General features: G+C 45.6%; 1 protein-coding gene and 1 long non-coding RNA gene across 10 annotated transcripts in view; one reads left to right on the top strand and one right to left on the bottom strand.

Moving 5' to 3' along the window:
- Window positions 1-16,313, bottom strand: part of LOC140694037 (uncharacterized) — a 333,619-nt gene that overhangs the window by 110,851 nt on the left and 206,455 nt on the right. The gene's annotated exons all lie outside the window — the stretch shown is intronic.
- LOC140694023 (trafficking protein particle complex subunit 9-like) overlaps window positions 4,230-16,313 on the top strand; it is a 59,554-nt gene continuing 47,470 nt past the window's right edge. For 4 of the 9 annotated variants that reach the window (XM_072957516.1, XM_072957515.1, XM_072957517.1 and 1 more), the window contains exon 1: window positions 4,230-4,746. In XM_072957516.1, the coding sequence (XP_072813617.1) occupies window positions 4,499-4,746 (248 nt within the window). In that variant the 5' untranslated portion in view covers window positions 4,230-4,498. Of the gene's footprint in view, window positions 4,747-6,202; window positions 6,289-6,580; window positions 6,645-16,313 lie in introns of those variants that run through there. The other 5 variants (XR_012069754.1, XR_012069753.1, XR_012069757.1 and 2 more) reach the window with 3 other exon arrangements.

The raw sequence follows: 16,313 nt of genomic DNA, 5'->3' as shown, positions 1-16,313 counted from the left end.
TGGGCGCTGCTCCCTGGGCTGAGAGCCTCAGGTTGTAAATACCAGCCTCTCCTGGTGGAGTTGGCAAAAGGGAGCGTCAGTGCTAAGGGAGCTTCCGTCTCCTCCCTCAGTGTTTCTGCCCCAGGTAATTTCCTTGAACAATTTCAGGTGTTATGATGGCGGTGCTTGATGATGTCACGTGTTTTTATAGTGCGAGGGATTATAGTGGTGAAAGCAGGGCTTGGCTCAGCTAAAAATGAGCTGAAGGCATGAGGCTGTGACATCCTCCAGGCTTCCCTCTCCAAGGGTGAAACGTGTGACCGTAGATTTTAGAAAGATAGTTACAGTCCCTAACTAGTCCAGCCCAGCTAGTGTGTGTTAACAGGAACAGCACCACCAGAGGCGTTGGAGTCCCAGGGACATTGCAGTCCTAAAGAGCTCCTGGCACAGTTTGGTTTGTTTTGGCTTTTTGTTTTTCTTAAATTGTGCAGCAGACTAGTTGTATAGAGGGGAAAATAATTGTCAAGAAATATTTTTTTTCATATAACAGCTTTATTGTGATTTTGTTCACACACCATGTAGTCCATCCATTTAAATGGTACAATTCAGCAGCTTTTAGCATATTCACAGTGCTGCAACCATTATTATTCCAGAACGTTTTTTATCACTTCAGAAAGAACAGTGGAAATCAATGACCTATCCACCCTTCCCCAGTGGTGTTTCTAAAGAAGTTTCTTGGCTGTTCCTGACCATAAATTAACTCGTTACATTCCATGAAAAATCTGGTAGGAATTCTAATAAGAATTACATTGAATCTGTCTATAAAAACAGGAATAATTAATGTCTTTATGGCATAAACTTCTTCTACCGATGAATATATCTGAGACCCTAAATTTTCATCTGTCCAGAGCCTGGCCCATGGGAAGTCCTCACAAATTGTTGGGCTTGTGAATGATGAGATTCTATACATTCTTAGTTGCAACTGTAGCTTTTCACAGAAGAGAAAAGTAACCTCAGTGAAGCCAAGTGACACTCTGATGGTCAGAAAGGGTGACAGTCAGTGCTGGAATGATCCAGTGGACTTGGTGTTTGCCACCAGAATTCTCCACCACCTACAGCTAAGGGGATTACAGTGTTCTTTTATTTTTTTAATGACTTGCTTTTATTTTTCTAATTATTTTTTATTGAAGTGTAGTTAACTTACAATGTTAGTTTCAGGTGTACAGGAGAGATTCAGTTATAAACAGATGCATATGTATATACATAAGTTTTAGATTGTTTTTAGTACAACTCATTACAAGAACTTGAATATAGTTCCCTGTGCTATATAGCAGGTCCTTGTCATTTATTTTATATTTATTAATGTGTATCTGTTAATCCCCCCTTTCCTGCCTGCTAAACACAGTTTGTTTCTATGTCCATGAGTCCATTTCTATCAGCATCGTTTTTCCTAGTTAATATATGCTGCTTGGCGGCTTTCAGTTTCAGTAATTCCATCTTATCTGTGGGCGTTTTACTTCTGGTGGGCCTGTATGTGGTTTTCACACGTGGTAACAGAGATCTGTATTTGGGAGAACTCCAGGCCTCGTGTAGTCCCTGGTACAGAGCACCCACTGAGCTGATGCTTGAACTGGGAAAAAACACAGTAAATGTTAGAATTTCCACTATGATTGAGACTTCCAGGTTTCTATAACCTCTTTAGCCCACCTAAATTTTGGCTGCACCCAATACTGGATAATTTGGTGGAACTTCATGGTATGGTGGTGTAGAGACAGGGCCTTGTATGCTTCTTCTCTTTCCTTTTTTTAACACTCATTCTCCTGGGCCTCCCAGATCTTCCCACAGTGGTGCCCAGGGCTGGCTTGGTGCTGCACTCAGGCAATATTTGTTAATAAGGCCCTTTCCTCATCTCTTCTCAGCGTCCGTTTCCTTCTCTGCACAATGAGACCGTAGACTAGGTAAGTGCTTTTCAGTTTCTTTTAAAGCCATGTTTCCTTTGAGAAACAGAAAATGCAAATCTCTCCTCCCATCCCAACTGTTCAGATTTTGATACGTCCTCCAAGGAGTGACAAAGTTCTTTGTGGAAAACTGATGTGATTGTGATTCCAGGTGGCACAGAAAAGACTCTTCAGAGATTTATTGCAGGGAAAGGGCAGGAAAGGGGCTGTATGTCACACTTTCTAGTGTGAGCAGTGGAGAAGGGGATTGGGTTTAAATACAGTGTCTGATGTGGCCTCTTTCTAATCTTGCACAATGTGATAAACTTCTCTCCCTCAGTTTATTCATGTGTCAAGTTGGGGTGATAGTATTTTAGGGTTTTTGTGAAACATTATACACATAATCCATTTGTGTCTCTTTAGAAACAAGAGCTGCTAGGGCGTCAGTGATTTCTTTGAAAAAAAAAATCTTGTCCATAGCACTCTGTCTGTGTGTATTTTGAAGTTCCTGGAGGGTGAGTGTTGAAACTAAAGTCCATCGTCGGACAGGTGGCCCTTGGTTCTCTGTGCCCCAGATTGCCCCCTCCTCCCCAGTCCTCTTCCTCAGTCCAGGATGAAGTTCCCTTGTAGATTTACACAGAGGTCTTGTGGAAATGGCTTTTCATTTTATTGTTTCACAAAGGAGGGCTGCCATCATGATCTCTGTGGTCAGGTTTTGGTGAACTGAAGGCTATGCAATTGGGGGTTTCTATTTAATAAAAAGAAAAATAAATTACAAATACAAACTTAGACCTAGGTTGGTGAGAAGGGCTCTTGGAAGTGGGGACCACTAGATTTGTTAGCTTCAGTTGCAGTGGCCTCTGGCCACGAGGACCCATCCTCGTGCTCTGAATTTGGAGGGACTAGTGGATTCAGTGGGAAATTTAACTGAGTGTATCTCATGGTCTAGGGATTGTTCTATTTGTGCTGTGTGTTCCTTATTTGAGACAGTGAGCTCATTTAACCTCAATATCCTCTTTAAAATATTAGACTTTTAATTTTGTGATGTAATGTAGATTCCCATGTAGTTGTAAAAGATAATATGGAGAGGGCCTATGAACTCTTTGCCCAGTTTTCCTTAATGGTTCGATCTTGCAAAATTCGGGTACAATTCATTACTGACTCACTAACCCTTTGAAGTTTGTGTTATTGCCTTCATTTCTATTCACGATTAAACTGGGACTTAGAGAAGCACACAGGCCTGCCCAGGTCACCCACATGGTTAGTGCAGAGTTGGGTGAACTTGGGCTTGGGATTTCTAGGCAGTACCACTATGATGGTCTATAGCAGGGAGCACCATTCACTTTGCTTGTTTATTCATTCATTCAACAAACATTTATTGAGTAACCTCTGTGGGTCAGATGCTTTCATAGGGTTATCTGATTCCTCAGCAGTAATGAGAATCAGGTTAAGTTTTCTTTTTTTTAAAGAAAGTGAGAAGATATAACCCCCACCAAAGGTAATATAGCTCATAAAGGAGCGATAGTAAATTTCTACAGTCCCCCCTTTTTATGCAGGTGGTACCCTAGGCATTTTAATTTGCAAACTTGCGTAATCCAGATATATTCTTGTAAGGCAAGGATTTTTTTTTAATTGAAGTATAGTCAAGTTTACAATGTTGTGTCAATTGCAAGATGTTTTTTGAAATTTGAATTAAAAATATTTTTTGAGGAGGGTAAGTATGATTGTTTATTAGTTTCATTTTTGAAAATGAGGTACTGGGGTTTGAACCCAGGACCTCGTACATGGTAAGCACGTGCTCTACCACTGAACTGTACCCTCCTCCCCAAGGCAAGTTTTCTTACCCATTATTCTGCAGCTTAGGAGTTCAAACAAATTGGAATTGAAATCCTGATGTTTAGATCCCACTGTGGTTCTTTTCTCTATATTCTACTTAAAGGGGTTTGGAAAGCTGTTCCTTTGTTCATTTCTTTATCCAGCAGTTTTGAGCACTGACTTTGCATCAGGGTCTGGCTAGGTACTTGGAAACAGAAAACAAGAAATGACACTGCTGTGCAGGCGCAGCAAGCCTAGACCAAAAGCTGGGTAATGTGATCCGAGCTACAATAGCCATGTGCAGACGCTGAGGACAAACTGTACCCCCGGCTTTGCTTGGGCTTCCCTTGCCTTCTGGCTGGTACACACGAGGTCACTGCAACCCAGAGGGGCGCACAGCCCACAGAAGAGTATGTACATCGATCTCTTCTCACCTCTCTGCAGGGACTGCAACATGAGCATCCCTGACTACGTGCAGTGCGCTGAGAACGAACAGATTCTCCCCGTGATGGTAAAAGCCGTTGGGATCATCTCAGAGGAAAATTTTTTTGCATCTATAAGCGAATCTCCTTGGTGAGCCAGATCAGCCCGTGCGGCTCCCAGTGGGCACTCTGTATCCACTATAGGCACCACTATGCGCCCGAGAATGAGTGGAGAAACTTCCAGACACATTGCAAGGTCGTGGGCCTTGTCACCATTACCGACTGCCTCTCGGCCAAGGCCTTCGAGAAGCTCCACGTGCAGAGGAGCTGTATGGCACCTCGTTAATGACTCTCAGCTCTTTGTCTTTGTGCTGTATGGGGAGGTGGCCGAGCAGACGTGCACCGACGTGGCCTTCAATCTACGAGGCCTGCAGGCTGGTGGAGAAGAGGATCGAGGACTTCACTGAGTCACTCTTCATCATTCTGAAGTCCAAGTGGCTGGATAGGGCCCCCAACAAGTCTGGAGACAAGATCCCCCTCCTCTGCACCTTGTTGGAGAAGGAGGACTTCATGGGACTGGACACAGAGAGCAGGTAAGCCTACCTGTAGGACCGGCCGCCCTGGCTGTGTGCCGGATTGCTTCCCTACATCCAGGAAGGGATCAGCAAGGAAGAATGCTGTCTTGTAGCCAAGGGTGGAGGAAGGTGCAGCCCGCCGATTTACAGACATTTCAAAGTGAATCCACCTTTGTTTCAGAGAGATCCTTTTAGGACACTTCCTCCCGTTTTTCAGCCAGGACCACTGTGGGACCCCTGGAGTTTCTGTCCAATAGAGTAGCAACAGCCACTGATGCTAGGAGCGCTGAGGAGGAGGCTGGTCTGAGCTGACATGTGCTGTAGGTCAAATGCACATCAGACGCTGAGGCTTGTCTAGAAAAAGGAATGTATTCTATCTTGTTACTTTCTATATTGATTACATGTCAAAATAATAGTATTTTACATACAGTAGAATAAGTAAGATCTGTTCTTAAAATCAGTTTCTAATATTTGTTTTTTTGTTTGTTTGTTTAATTTTTAAATGTGGCAACTGGGAAACTTTCTTTACATGGATCTCATCTCATTTCTGTTGGGCAGCCTGTCCTGGGACAGTCCCATCCCTTTGCTTATAGATGAGATGCTGAATCCCGAGACGCAGAACGAGGCGCTGGTTGAGCTGCAGCTGGAGCCAGTGTCTGCTGCCTCCCAGGCCCAGCACCTGCAAGGCTCAGGCCCTCTCTCCCTGCCCGACAGCCACCATGCCAGGTTAGGACATCAGAAACACCGCCAGGGACTTCCGAATGAACTCCTTATGCAGGGAAAGTTGTGTCACGGAGTATAGGATAGAGCAGGGAAAGGTTCCTGCTCACTTTGCCCCTGTGATTAGGTCAAAGGCCTCACTTTGCCTCGGAAGTGCAGACGAGCTCTTCTGGGCAGCCTACCCCCTCACCCTCTGCTCTGTTTCCCATGTGTCTATCGTGTTGTCCCTCGGGCAGTAAAGGTTGAGATGCCTTTGCCGAGAGGTGGTTCCACTTTGCTGGGGAGAGTGAGGGAAGTTGTATCCCCCCGGCCTACGGCCTCGGGCTTTGAGTTTGGGGAGCGCTCATGGCGGTCCCAAAGGTGACGGTTGGAGAACCTGGCACGTACTGCTGGGCCCGCTGTGGAGGCGGTGCTCTGTGATTCTTGATCATACCTAAGATCAGATCCTACTTTCTGGTTGTTGGTCAGTTGGAGGAGAAGATTCCAGAGAATTGATAAAAAGAATGTCCAGACCAGCCCTGTGTGTGAGAGGCACAGGGGACCCGAGTCCCACCTGCGTGTGGTGTCTGGCGAACTCTGGATGAATTTTCAGTTCCTCCCCGGACATGCCTCTGTGGCTTAAGGAAGGGGCAAGGCATGTCGTGGCCATGATCTGTACTTGTCCTCACAGGGCCCTGTGATCTACATGTCCGCACTCCCCTTCTGCTCCTTGGAGATTAGGTGGCAGGTTTAGGAGCCTGGGCACTGCTGAAGGCACAGCTGCCAGCACCGGTCTTCTCCCAGACTGACTCCGTTCACCTCACCTGTCACCTCCTGCTGAGCCCCCAGGCATTAGTCAAGGTAGGTACATCGGTGCAACGTAAGCAGGGACCACCTTATCCCCCTGCACACACTGGTGGGTGAGCAGTGGAAGCCTGGAGCCCTGCCCCAGCCCCCTGGACAGTGCTTCCTCTTTTGTCATAAGAGGCACTGGTGACATTTTTGCTCAGCAACTGCTTGGCTCTGAGTCTGTAGACCCACCAGAGAATGCCAGCTTGTTTTTGCATTTTGAAGTCTGCCCTTGGGATTTGGCGGAGTAGCTGGATGTGTGCTTAGCCCATAGTGGTTGACACTATCCCCATTGTTTACCCAGAACCTCGTGTACCAGGCATGGCTCTCGGCATCAAAATACAGCAGCGCATTAAACCTCCCTCCAGGTGGGTCTCTCTGTTTTGGTACAATAAGCGCCCAGCCAGCATCTGAACGTCAGTGAGATAACGCGGCCAGTGAGCTCGGGTCAAGCACGTTCTTCTCCAGTCAGTTTTACTCCATTGTTGCTTTTACTATTCCACAGTCATTAATTTATATAGCAATGCTTTGGTGCAGGATCAGAGCCTAATTCTCTCCTGCTACTCTTGGTGGCAGTGAATAAAACTGTCCAGCCTGAAATGCGACAACATTTTGTAGCTCAAAAGCTATCTAGATGCATGTAGGTGGAGTTTAGGTTAGGGGAGCTGATCACGTTGGTGTCCCCGGCAGCGCCGCTCCCCACAGTCTCCTGCCTTCCCTGGAGCAGGAGGTTAGCGTGGGTCTCACCGTCCCCGCGTCCCTGGCCTCACACACTCAACTAAGCTCTTGTACAGGCTGTCAAAGTCATTTTTGTTCTTCTGTGTTTCTAATTTTCGCTTGTTCCTCTTTTCCTTTTTCTTTTTTTCCTTCTTCTCTTGTACTGCCCAGTGAGGATGTTGTTACGTCTGAAAAAGGTGGGCTGTGCACACCCTGCATTGGAAATAGCCAGATCGCCCACCGTACTGTCTACATCGCTTTAAAAAGCAAAAACTTAACAGCTGACTTGATTCATGTATTATCCTAGTCATCTATTTATTTTGTAATTTTTTGGAATATTTGCTTTCTTAGCACATTACCCACTGGTGTTTGATACCTGTTAAAATCCTTGCTTTGAGGAACCTGTTTAGTCCTCCTTATATTTGGTGACAAATGCGCCCTTATTAAATTTGTTTGTTTTCAAGAAGTGAGATGTGAATTGATTTAGGCTGCTGCTGAGGGATTCTTTTCATGGAGTATTTAAATTGGAAAGTCAAAGTCTGCAGCATCTTGCTTGATTCGGCTTTTACACAAACGTGCTCTGCATGTGGTTCCTGGCTGTCGCTGTGTGACGTGCGTGACGGCGTTTCCAGGCCGGCGGTCACTGGTGAGGAAGTGGCCGGCTCGGGGGTGAGCAGCTGCAGGGGACGCTGTTTGAGGAAGCAGTCACTTTTTTTTTTGCATTCAACTTCCCCGTGCCATTTAGTTAACTTTGCCTTCATAAAGGAGCAGTATCGTGTCTAAAATCCATGCCACTCTTTTGTTCCCTTTAGGAGGCTGGTTTCTCTGAGTATCAGGACTACATAGCCTTCTCCGAAGAGGCTGGCTCACCTGGTGGACAAATGGAGCGCTAAAGGGGATCGAAGGCTCCACTCTGTTTCAGCCAGTGGGCATTCAGAGCCGGGTCTGTGGTTTGCCTCAGCAGCCGTGCTGGCCTCCCTGCACCGGCCTTTATTTTAACCCATGTTGGCAGTAAATAGCTGACTCCGTGTCTGTTGCAGCTGACGTCCACCACTGACGGCCGTGTCGTTAGTTTGTGGTAGTGAGACACCAACACCTCAGTCAGCCGTGGAGGAAGATGCTTTGGCCGACCTAGGACGTTGCATTCTCACCCCCACCATGGTTCATCTCACCCGGGGGAAGGGTTTGGCCACCACCATCATGCTGACCATGAGACATTGTTTCTCCTTTCATGCTCTGGTCCAAATGTGGACACTTCATTTTTCACTGAATTTGTCTCGCTTGGGTCAGGACAGAATATCTGAATGGGTCCATCACATTCTGGGTGGGGAACAGAACAGAAGTAAGTGTCGCAAGTTGAATGAGTTTAGGCTGTCTGGGTTGGCAAATGCAGGCTGGGATCTGTGATGACTGGGCTGTGCCCTGGACACAGGCCTTTCCTGTGGCTCCTGAGAGCCCAGGGGTCGGAGTGAGAACATCCTTGCCTGGGCTCCTCCATCCTCTTTTGCTCACTGGCAGCTGTGTCTGCTCACTAGGAGCTCCCCAAGACCTCGAGCCCTTCAAAGCTCAGACCACGGACAAACCTTGAGTCCCTTCTCCTGGGCCTCCTTTGTGAGAATCCAGTGCCTTCTGAGGTGACCTTTGCCAGGAGATGCCTCCCCCTCCAGGGAGCACCCTTCAGAGGACTGTGACTCACTGCACACTGCTGTGAGCTTGTGGGGTTCCGGCCGTGGTCCCTGCAGAACCAGACTTGAGATGGGCTTAGCGACGGAAAAAACAAGACTGATTCCAGGGCAGGGCCGGGGGGAGGGAACAGGGGAAATTTAATGTGACCTCAAACACCTAGATGTGTGCTGGGGCTGTTACTAAATTGGGAAGCCTGGGAGATACCTGCCAGGAATCGAATTCCAGAGTAAATGGTGGACATGAGGCATTTTTTAGATGCCATTTGTCATCCAAGTTAGGACTTCAAAGAGGCACTCGGGTCTATGAGCCTGGGGATCAGGTGAAGGTGCCGGAATAGCGATACACGTTGGGATTCGTCCTTCTTAGCTGGTGTTCACAGCCTTACATGTGGGTTAGCACTTCTCCAGAGGTGCAGACTGAGGGTGGGGGAGGGCAGGGCTGTGCCTCGGTTGGAGGAAAGCCCAGACCATGCAGCTTTGGTGTGTCAGTCAGCGGCGTTTGGGATTTTCACAGCAATGCCATTTATCCTTAAGGGGCCGGGTGGTGGGCAGGGCCAGCCAGGAAGAAATCTGAAGGGAGGTTCGTGGCCACGTGTGTGTCTTGGGACGTTGCAGAGTCTGCAGGGTCCGGGAGGGTAGACTACTCAGAAGCTGGACTTGGAGTGGGGAGTGGGGAGAAGGTAGTCACACTTAACTTTTGAGGGAGTGAGGGAGGCCTAGGGAGTCCCCACCCTACCGGACTCGATTTCCCATGAGCAGAAGGCAATCATACAGGATCTGAGATGAAAAGGGATGGGTGCTGGGAGGGGAGCCAAAGTGGAGAATGGTGCTTGGACTGTTCTAGAATAGTCTCCCTGTATAATAGAGTTAAAACAACCCAGACTCTAAAGAATATTGATAGTAACTGGGGAGGAGGCAGTTTTTCTGGCCTCCTAAGGGTAAGTTATATATCTGGGGATACACAGAAGAAACGGGCAGTTTCTTGCTGGGGCTTGATCCTTACCAGAGGCAACAGTGCAAGTTTAAAGGGAGACAAGGGCAGCGGAGGGAAACTAGCCAGGCCCCGTTTCAGGTACCAGGCAGCCGCCCTACTTTCGTGTTGCATTCAAATCCATGCCTCCCAGGTGTGCGGTGGCAGCCCCGTTTTGCAGATTGGGAAGCCTTCTCAGAGGGGTTAAGGAATTGTTCCGTTTAGTGGCTAGTAAATGCTGTAGCAGGATTCAAGCATGGCCTTGTCAGACTTCAAGGGCATGTTCTCTCTACTAATTCCTGTTGTACCTGGAATGGTGAAGTGAGTCAGTTTCGGAGCCTTTCAGAAAAAGTACGATTTAAGTGCCTCAGGACTGTTTCACAAAGCTCAGCGTTCTTTGATGGTTTGGAAGCACTGCAGTGCTTTACACCCTACAGATGTAAGGTTTTACTCCTTTGACGATAACGTGGTTGCAAATGACGTACAGGTGCAAAACCAGACTTAGCAGCTTCTGAAGGGAAACTCTCCAGTTCTCCCTTGATAGGCTGTCTTCCGCGGGATGTAACTCTGCTGCAGCTTAGGCCTGAAGTTTTCGTATGGAGTGAGGGTTTGATAACCAATGTTAACATAAAACGATCAGATGGAGAAAATCGACGTTGGCAATTTATTTTTGGGTTTCATTAGAAAAGATGCATTGTTGGTTAATAGCCCATATAACGTATGAAATTGAGTACAGAACATTGCATTTCTTACTTTCTACTTACAAATGTGTTCTATTGTAAGGTTGTCTGCTTTGAAAATTCAGCTCAGACACTAGGGCCCCTGTCAGTGTGTTGGTGTGATTGCATTTACACAGTGCATGTAATCTGGGCTTCCACAGCCCCAAACACTGCAGTGCAGAATCATGGGCTGTAGCAATCACTTAGTTATGCAAATACTTCTGAAACTATATGATTCCAAAAAAAAAAAAAAGAGAGAGAGAGAGAGATTGCCTTTATCAAAGTTCCTTTGGAATTTAACAGCATACTGTTGTTGAGCAGCTCTGGCTTGCTTTATATATGAATATATACATTTCTTTGCATGTAACTTGGTTCTTGGACTAAAACACCAAGCTCTTGCTTTCCATGAGCCACAAAAATCGTAGCCAAATGACACATGTATGAAACATTTTATTCTTTTTTTCTGAGAAAGGATCCTTAAATTTGGGACTTGGGCTCTGATTTTGCTTTTTGCTCTTCCCACCCCTCATCATCTCACTCCTTTTTCCCACGTGGCCTCCAAGATGTCATGGTCTCAAAGGAGTGGGTGGACAAACACCAGTTGGTTGCCATGCAGTGCTGCTGTAGAAGAAGCCCAGCCACAAGCTAAAGGGTATTATCAGAGAGGACTTCCTGGAAGAAATGGGCTCTACATTCAGTTCTGAGGACAGACTAAGAGTCAGCCAGGAGAAGGAGTCAAGAATGTGGCTCATGTGGCAAGTGTAGCCCGGGCAGAGGCCTGGAGGCTTGTGGTTGGGGACTCGTGGAGACTGCCATCTGTGGTCCAGGGTGGAGGGTGCCCTGCTGGGGAGGACACTGGAAAGGGCCTGGGAGGAGGGCTTTGGAGGATCTTGGGTTTTACTAAAACTGACACAGGGAGCAGTGAAGGCTGTCAGCAGGAAGTGACCCTCAGGAAAGGTACTTCTGGTTTTGCTTCTGATATTCTACAGAAAGAAGGGCCGGGATGGGTGAAAGCAGGTATGTCTCTCCCTTTGAGACCCACCCCGTCATTCATTTATTTATAACACGTGCACTTCTGAGTGTCTAGGGTAGAGAGGGTGGACCCACATTAGTAAGCAAAATGCATTAGCTTCTAGGGAGCTTAGCAGTGTCAGAAGTTGACTTAGCCTAGAATGTTCTAGGAACAGAGGAACAAAGTGGGGAGGTTGGAGGGAGGGAAGGCTTCCTTGACAAACAGTCAAAATGAGCCTGGAGGCAAGTGGGAATTAGGAGCAGGTCAGGGGGCCCCTGAGGTCACTGGGGACCTGGGTACTGAGGTGAGGCTGGGCAAGCAGGGTCAGGGGTGGGGCTAGAACTCTACCAGGGAGCCTCTGAAGGGTTTGAAGTGGGGTTGATGTAATCAATTTTGTGCTATGGGAAGGCTGCCCTGGCTCTCTGTGTGTGTGTGTGTAGCGGGGAAGAGGAGGAGGGTGCCACCAACTGGAGGGGTCATTAGAAGACTATTCTCAGGCTGGGAGACGACCGGTGGGAGAGGTGTGTCTGGGCTGCTTGGGGACGGCAGGGGCAGTGTGTATGCCAGATTTCCTTATGGGGCGGGCTTGTTAGCGGGGCCACTCTAGCGATACCTTGTGGCTGGAAGAAAACAGATGGAGGCCGCCAGGTGGACTTTCTTCTCTCCTTCCCTGCCTTGTGTGATGATCTTAGCTCAGCCAACATATGGAACAGAAAAGCTAAGTTCCAGGGTAGCCCAGGATTTTATTGCACTCGTTCGAGTGAGATCAGATAGGACATAAGTTTGTGTTCATATCTGCATGTTCACTTAGCTAGAAACGTCCCGTGTTTTGGATTTCCATAGGGGTTTTTATTCTTGATAAAAATTGCTTTCTTGGTGAGAGGAAATTTAATACAGCTGTGGTTTTTCTCAAAAAGAAATCATACCTTTTAAGAAATATAATATTCAAAAGAATCGGAATATTTAAAAATGATAAAGTAAGGTTTTGGTGTAGTTTCTTTGGTTTCTGAGTTAATGTGGAGTTAGAGCCTTTGCATTAATTAATAGCACATACTTGTCAGTATTTAAATAGCTGTTAGTGGGCGCACCAGGCCCCACCTCTCAAAGAATCGCTAAAGTTTGCTCTGAAATAGTGAAGTCATAAAGCTATTATTTGCAGAAGCCAAACAGTTGGTTTATAATCTGCAGCATAGCTCCCTTTATAAAATAATAATAGGATCAACATTAAGAAAGTGGAAGATAATTGATTTTCTTTTAAAGCTGAAACATAAACTTTCTTGTGCTAATGTTGCAACTGGAAATTTTGAAAAGAAAAATCCTACTCTAATAACATCTACATGGAATACATATATGCCTTTCACGTTTGTAAAGTAACTGCGCAGTGGTTTTTGAAGTCAGGACCATTACACCACAGATACTGGCAGTGACGGTTGCTGGTTTTCAATGGAAGAACATAAATTTGCCTTCTTAGCTTTTTAATTTTTTTGTAGTGAGTGGGTTGAGTAGTGCTTTGTCAGTATGATTTTGGGGCAATTTGGGGGCATAAGTCATGCACCAGCAGTGATATATTTCCATGCATTTTACTTTCTGGACATCAACAGGGCACATCTGGGGTTGGTACCTGCAGGCTGGGATGCTGCAGGACTCCCTGATCCATCACCGTTTTGTCCTGGAGCTGCTGCGGTCAGTGAATTGTTTTCTGTGTCTTGGAGGTAAGGTGGTCTGATGCAGATGATCAGATGTGTACTTAAAGTACTATTACTTGAAATAAGAGAAACCTAGAAAAATGGCTCTAACAATAAAGGATAAGGGAGAATTGTCTGAGCTGCTTGAAGTGGGGAGTCTTCTCAGGTGACTCCCTCACAGTGATCCCTTTCAATATCTGCCCCAGCCCTGCGCGGTAGACCTGCTGAAGCAAGCAAGCACTTTGCTCAGAAACGCAGTGAATTTCCTTGTGCCTCTGTTGGTTGTCTTTTTTTTTTTAAAGCACATCTTTGCCTTTGTTTAAGTGCCATCCCTGCCAGTCACCTCTTACACTCATTCTTCTGGACCTGGAACATACATAGCTGCTGAATGGATGAACAGAATTTAGTATCTCCATGTAGTGGAACATTACTCAGACGTAAGAGTGAATTAAAAAAAATAATAAAAGCGAAGATGAAAAAGGCCTCCTGCTCTGGGAAGTCCACCCTGACTGTTCAACCCGCCCTTTTCCCTTTGAAACCCAATCCCTTATACTCCACTCTACTCTTTTTGATAGTACTTACCACCTTCAAATAAACTTGAACGTTTTCAAAAAAAAAAAAAAGACAGAGATGCTGATACCACTTCAACATGGACGAGTCTTTATAACAGCATGATAAGTGAAAGGAACCAGACACAAACGGCCACATATTGTTGATTTCAGTGATCTGAAATGCCAAGAAAAGGCACGTGCAGAGGCAGAGAGCAGGTGATGGTTGCAAGGGGCTGGGTGGAGGGGTGTTAGGGAGTGACTGTTAGTGACAGGTGGTTTCTTCTGGGGTGATGAAGTGTTCTGGAAATAGATGGTGGAGAGGGCTGCACAACCGTGAGTGCGCAGAAGGCAGCTGAGCGCTGTCTCTGGGAGTGCCTGTTTTTGGGGCGGCTTTATTTTGTTCTCATCCTGCAATGTGAAGGGTCATATTCTGCTGTGGCCGTTCTACTCCTGTGAGTGGTGAGGCTCAGAGACTTTGCAGAGTCATGTTTCTTTTTTCCCCCTTGCTGAGTGTAGGCAAAAAATGTTTAAGCCTGAGAAAGTGCTCCATCTGCAGATATGTCTTTAGGGTTTGTATGGTGTAAAAATCTTGAGAGCTTTTTAATCTTTGAGGACAGTCTGTGGGGGGAAACAGCCCGTGAAGCCTGGGTGAGACCTTGAAAATCTGTGCTTCCCTCCGTGACATGGGTGGGGATTTCACCCCCGTTCAGGCAGTGAAGGGCCCAGACCCGTGAGCAGAGTTGACAATCGTGAATATTTACGTGTATCCGCTGCTTCATCTTGGATATTAATTTCAAGCTGAGTCAGTTTGTGGCGGCAGCCTCATCCTACGTCAGGAATTTATAGTATCTGCTCTTTGAGGTGAAGATCTGACAGACTTGATTATTTAACAGTCTCGAATTGATATCTCAGATTTCTTTGTCAAAAGCAAAACAGCAGAAATACAGACATCCTTTAATAACAATGTGACGTGAAACGGGTTTAGTCTCTATGCCTCAGTGGCCTTATCTGCGGGTGGAGATGATAACACTGCTTCCCTCAGATGGTGAGGGGGGAGTGAGAAGCACAATGGAGTCCTTTCACGAGATGCTCATGAATGACCGAATTTAGTGCTCTCAGCCTGGTGAGGTCTCAGGGGCAGAGATGTCAGAACAGAGCAGTCCTAGCCGGAGCTCGATCCACGTTGGCAGCTGTTACGATCAGTATCACCACTGTGGGTTTTCAGGTAGTTTTAAGACTTGGTAATATTAATTCATGAATAATGTTAGAAGACTAGACATCTCAGATCCAATTAACATAGTTCTTAAGATTTCCTCTGAGAAATGGATGGTTTCTTCCCCATCTTAAATCTGAGATGAGTCTCTAAATAATTCTGTATTCCTCCATCTTTTTGCTTTAATTCTCCATTTCTTAAAAACAAAGTTTTTAAATGGAGTTAATGGGGACTGAACTGAGGGCCTCATTCTTGCTAAGCACATACTCTCCCAAATGAAGTATAATCTCCCTCCTGATTTTTTTTAAAATTTACTTTCTTCGTATTCAGAGGTCAGAGGCCTCTAATTCTTTATCTGGAGACTTGTCCATGAACCAGTAAATCTATAATTAATGGACAAAACTTAGTTTATTTAAAAAATCCATAGAATATTCTGCAATCCACCCAAAAGGAAACGCTGATTGACTTAAAATGTTTCTCCTTTAAGGTGATTTCTCCTTTTTGGTCTATCTTAGTTTATTAACAGCCATCCTCATCATCATAATGACCAAACTCGCTGTGAGTGGACACCTATCTAAGGCTAAAATGCTTTCCTCATGTTTTCCTTCATAGCAGGTGTTTGATTGTAGGTATCAGTGTCTCCTTTTTTGCAGCTGAGGGATTGAGAGATGGGCCAGCTTGTCCCAAATCACACGCAGCTGGCGGTGGCTAGCTCGGTGCTGGAATCCAGGCTGCCCAGGATGCATTCTCAATTTCTCCTCTAATCAGCCTCCCGTTGAGTGGTTACCCGAACCCCTGTGAGTCCATAAATGATCGATTTTAGCGATCTCAGCCTGATGAGGCCTTCAAAGGAGAGACACCAGTGAGAATGTGAGATAGAGTGGCATAAATTAAAATTGTACATTTCACAAATGTTTTATTCTCAAGTAATGACTTAAATACTTTATGTTTTCTTTATTTTAGTGCTATGTAAGCACTAAAAAAAACATTAAAAATGATTATAGTGCAAAATAGGAGTGGGCTTTGAAAGTCCAATCATTGCTAATGATATTGCTTGTTTTTCTCTAGTGGTGCTTATTGACTGAAAAATTTACAAAGACTGAAATGGTTTTATGTAGTCTTAATATGGAAGAAAAGATTGTCAGTGAGTATTGTAAATAAAATCCTGACTCTTTTCTTTCCTGATGATGAATATGTTAGTTGTTTTCATGGCTTAAGTACATTTCGTCATTTGTGAAATTTGAGTAATATCGTTTACCTTGTCTGACTGTGAGAGTTAGACGCCTTGTATACAAAGCACCCAAGAGGTGCTTAATAAAACTGTGCTGTCACAATGACAGATATTTTAGAGGGATCAACTCTGAATACTAAATAGTGTCGCTTATTTCTGATGCATATTCAATATGTATATATATGATATATGTGAATATGCCTTAAACTAACAAGGATTCAGTTTTTTTTTAGTGCAGTATGAAGTTTTAATGA

Source organism: Vicugna pacos, unplaced genomic scaffold (assembly GCF_048564905.1).
Source record: "Vicugna pacos unplaced genomic scaffold, VicPac4 scaffold_20, whole genome shotgun sequence".
Lineage (NCBI taxonomy): Eukaryota > Metazoa > Chordata > Mammalia > Artiodactyla > Camelidae > Vicugna > Vicugna pacos.
Note: the sequence above shows the minus strand (reverse complement) of the source record. Positions and strands in the feature narration are given on the sequence as shown.